This window comes from Zea mays, chromosome 10 (genome assembly GCF_902167145.1).
Source record: "Zea mays cultivar B73 chromosome 10, Zm-B73-REFERENCE-NAM-5.0, whole genome shotgun sequence".
Lineage (NCBI taxonomy): Eukaryota > Viridiplantae > Streptophyta > Magnoliopsida > Poales > Poaceae > Zea > Zea mays.
The window spans coordinates 88,929,181-88,932,164 of NC_050105.1; the positions used below are offsets into that span (position 1 = coordinate 88,929,181).

Genomic DNA, 2,984 nt, shown 5'->3' on the forward strand with positions numbered 1-2,984 from the left:
GTGCAGTCGTCGTCGTCGTTGTCTTCTAGCCGGAGAAGGCGACGCGTATCGAAGGAGACCCATGGCGCCAGTGCCATCGCCAGTCGCAACGGCCCAGCCCACGACGCCGCGAGGCAAGGCCCATCCATCCAACTCTTGTTCATCCCATCCCAACGGAACCGATGAGTTTCTCATCAAGCCGAGTGAGTAGACGATCACCACCTGACCAAACGATGACGGTTCCACGAACAAGACAGTATACATTCTGCGAAGCAATTTTCACTTGTTGTTATTTCTCAACAGGCTCTGCGGAAGATGGAAGCCGCAGCGAGAAAAACTGTCTACATCATTCGCAGAAGAGGTGCCTAGCAGGAACACTCTCTTCACTCAAGCAAGCTCTCCTCCTGGAGATCAGTGATCTAACTACCCAGTTAAACAAGCTCAGGTAACACTGCATCGCGAGAGCTGGATCCAGAGTTTTACCGAGACTACGAAAGGGGAAAAAAATTGGTGTTTGAAATGTCTCGCGTTCTGCTCCAACGCAGGAAGAGGCGGGCTTGCGGCGAGTTCTTGACGATGTGCCATGCCAATGACAGACAGGTCAGCAGACAGCAGCCACTGAGCAGCTCTCCTTCCTCCTAGAGCTGATGATGGAGTAAACTCATAGACGGCGCTCCCCCGCTGCAGCACACGAGCGTGTCGCTGTGATGTCAGTAACGAAGTGCTGGAGCTCGTGCGAACCCGAGCTCGGGACAAAGGACTGAAATTTGTTGAGCAGAGGAGTCGTTTAGTTAGCCCATACCTGTACGTATGTGATAATGTAGGCGGCAGGCATGCCTTCGTCAGTAGCTCTACAACTTGGATGAAAATTTCTTCAGGCCTTGTTCGAAGCTCTTCATCTTTTCTGGTGTTGGTAGATTGGTCAATAGGGTGACCCTCGCTGTTGACACCAGATCTTTGCTCTCCGAGGTGGAAGGATCGATCCGCCATATCTGGACCTCCCAAACCTGTTTTTTTTAATCCAGAATGAAGTTCATTAAAATGTAGAGGATTTGTGTGAACAAGTTCAGTTTCGCTCTCGCAAGCAGAACGCCGTTTGCATTGCTCTCTCTCCCTTTCGCGTTTGCTAGTCAGAGATGGTGGCGGCAGTTCTGAGTTCTGACCGAGCATTTCTTTCTTTCCACCACTCGGGAGTCGGGACCAAAGCAAGCGCGGTGCCTTCGTGGTGTGCAAAGCGTCTGTTCTGTTCAGGAGTCGTCTGGACCTTTGCTACCTACCGCTGGTGTTAGAAAGCAAACAATCATGAACACTGGACTGTTTGGACTGTTGCTTTTGATCTCACTAGGGATATGGCCAGATGTAGCGGTGCAAAAGACTCTATAGACTCTATTGTTTATAAAGTAGAGTTTAAGATAATATTATCTCGTGTATATGATCTTGTAAAAACATTGTTTTAGTATTGTTTACAGAGTAAAGTTCAAAATGCGAGATATTGTGGGTAATTGGCTGAAGATGGCTTAAGGCCTTGTTCGTTTGTGCTGGATTTACGGATCGGAACGATTACTAACCGGATTGCTTCTCTAATTTATATAAACTTTAATTAGCTGGAATAATTCCGGGTGCAATCCGACACAAACGAACAAAGCCTAAGTAGTGTTTGGTTTCGGAATATAGTAGGACAGAGTCGCTTATAATTTATTGTTGTTTAGATTGGTTTCATATAATTTATTGTTGTTTAGATTGGTTTCACGTAGAATAGGATGGCTCTTAAAAAAGGAAAAAATATGTCTAATACAGAATTATCTGGCTCCCAAAAAATTTCGGACAGACCCGTTGTATCCTAACTAGCTCTGAAACCAAACGCTATCTGATAGATGCATATAAATAAAATAGTAGAGATAGTCTAAAAAAATAGGAGCAACTGAACCTTGGCCCCATCTGCAAGGTGTTGCTTGCAGGGCTTGCGTTTCAGATTGGGCAAATCTCTTCCCCTGCAAGGTTTGCAGGCTTGTCTTTACAGAAGGGGTGCAGTGTGGAGCGGAGCGAGTACCTGGATTTTGCGGCCGAGTTGGACGGGCGTGGCCCGCGCCTGGACGAGGTCGCCGAGGCGCGCGGGGCCGACGTGGTTGATGGAGAGCTGCACCCCGGCCAGCCTCCGGTACCCCGACGCGACGTAGCCCCCGATGCTGGCCGTCGTCTCCGCCATCAGCGCCGACACGCCGCCGTTGAGCCAGTCGAAGGGCTGCATCGACCGCATCCCGTCTCCGTCATCACGCGCGGCGCGATAGGGACGATAATGAGATGAAAACAAAAACAAATAAAATACTACTCGAGGCGGCGGCGGGGCGCGGGGCCTGCGTATCCTATTCTAATCCTACCTACCTGGCAGCAGGTCTCGGTGACGGGGAGGCGGCCGACCACCTCTTCGGCGGTGACACGGGTGAACTCGAAGCCCAGCGCCTGCAGCGGCCGGTCCACGCGGAAGGCCGCCGCCGCCGCCTGTGGGGGAGGAAGAGGATTGCCCGAGCCGCCGCCCATCGCTGACTATTGCCCTGCCGGTGGGAGAGGAAGAGGAATGAAAAGGCTGGCGTGGCACACATCCACAGACGTAGTAGTAATTAAAAATGAATTTTTTATGTTTAAACCGTTTCCAATACTACTACTGGATACAATATTATATTAATTCTATTAGTAGTATTACTAGAGGAGTTTGAGTGCACTAAATTAGTGTTTGATTGAGGAGCTAAGTAGAGCGGAGCCGTTTCATTCCTGATTCTAAGAACGGAGCCGCTCTGTTCTGTGTTTGGTAAGCTGGATCGGAGCGGCTCTGTTTTTTGTTTGGTTGCAGAGTGAACTGGAACGGAGCGGCTCTGTTTTTTGTTTGGTTGCAGAGGGAGGCGCGTGAGCTACTGCGCACGGATGGGAGGGTGAGCTGTGGGAGCGGGATAGGAACGAAGCGGCTCCGTCCCATTGATTTTTTGGAGTGAGATGATTCCAGATCTGAG

The 2,984-nt window shown here is 50.0% G+C and overlaps 1 protein-coding gene across 1 annotated transcript; it reads right to left on the reverse strand.

Annotated features, from left to right (window-relative positions):
- Positions 1-221: 221 nt before the first annotated feature.
- Positions 222-2,532, reverse strand: LOC100191529 (14-dihydroxy-2-naphthoyl-CoA thioesterase 1). Its single transcript, NM_001136960.1, has 4 exons — positions 2,362-2,532; positions 2,030-2,221; positions 782-986; positions 222-660 (listed from the first exon to the last, which is right to left on the reverse strand). Exons 1-3 carry the CDS (start codon positions 2,515-2,517, stop codon positions 831-833), a joined length of 504 nt encoding a protein of 167 aa, NP_001130432.1. The 5' UTR covers positions 2,518-2,532; the 3' UTR covers positions 222-660; positions 782-830.
- Between the last annotated feature and the right edge of the window lie 452 nt (positions 2,533-2,984).

Coding starts and splice junctions, on each gene's coding strand:
- LOC100191529 (NM_001136960.1), bottom strand. CDS start 2,517: ATGGGCGGCGGCTCGGGCAATCCTCTTCCTCCCCCACAGGCGGCGGCG. Junction 2,222..2,361: donor TCACCGAGACCTGCTGCCAG/GTAGGTAGGATT, acceptor CGGTCGATGCAG/CCCTTCGACTGGCTCAACGG. Junction 987..2,029: donor AACTCGGCCGCAAAATCCAG/GTACTCGCTCCG, acceptor TAAAAAAAACAG/GTTTGGGAGGTCCAGATATG.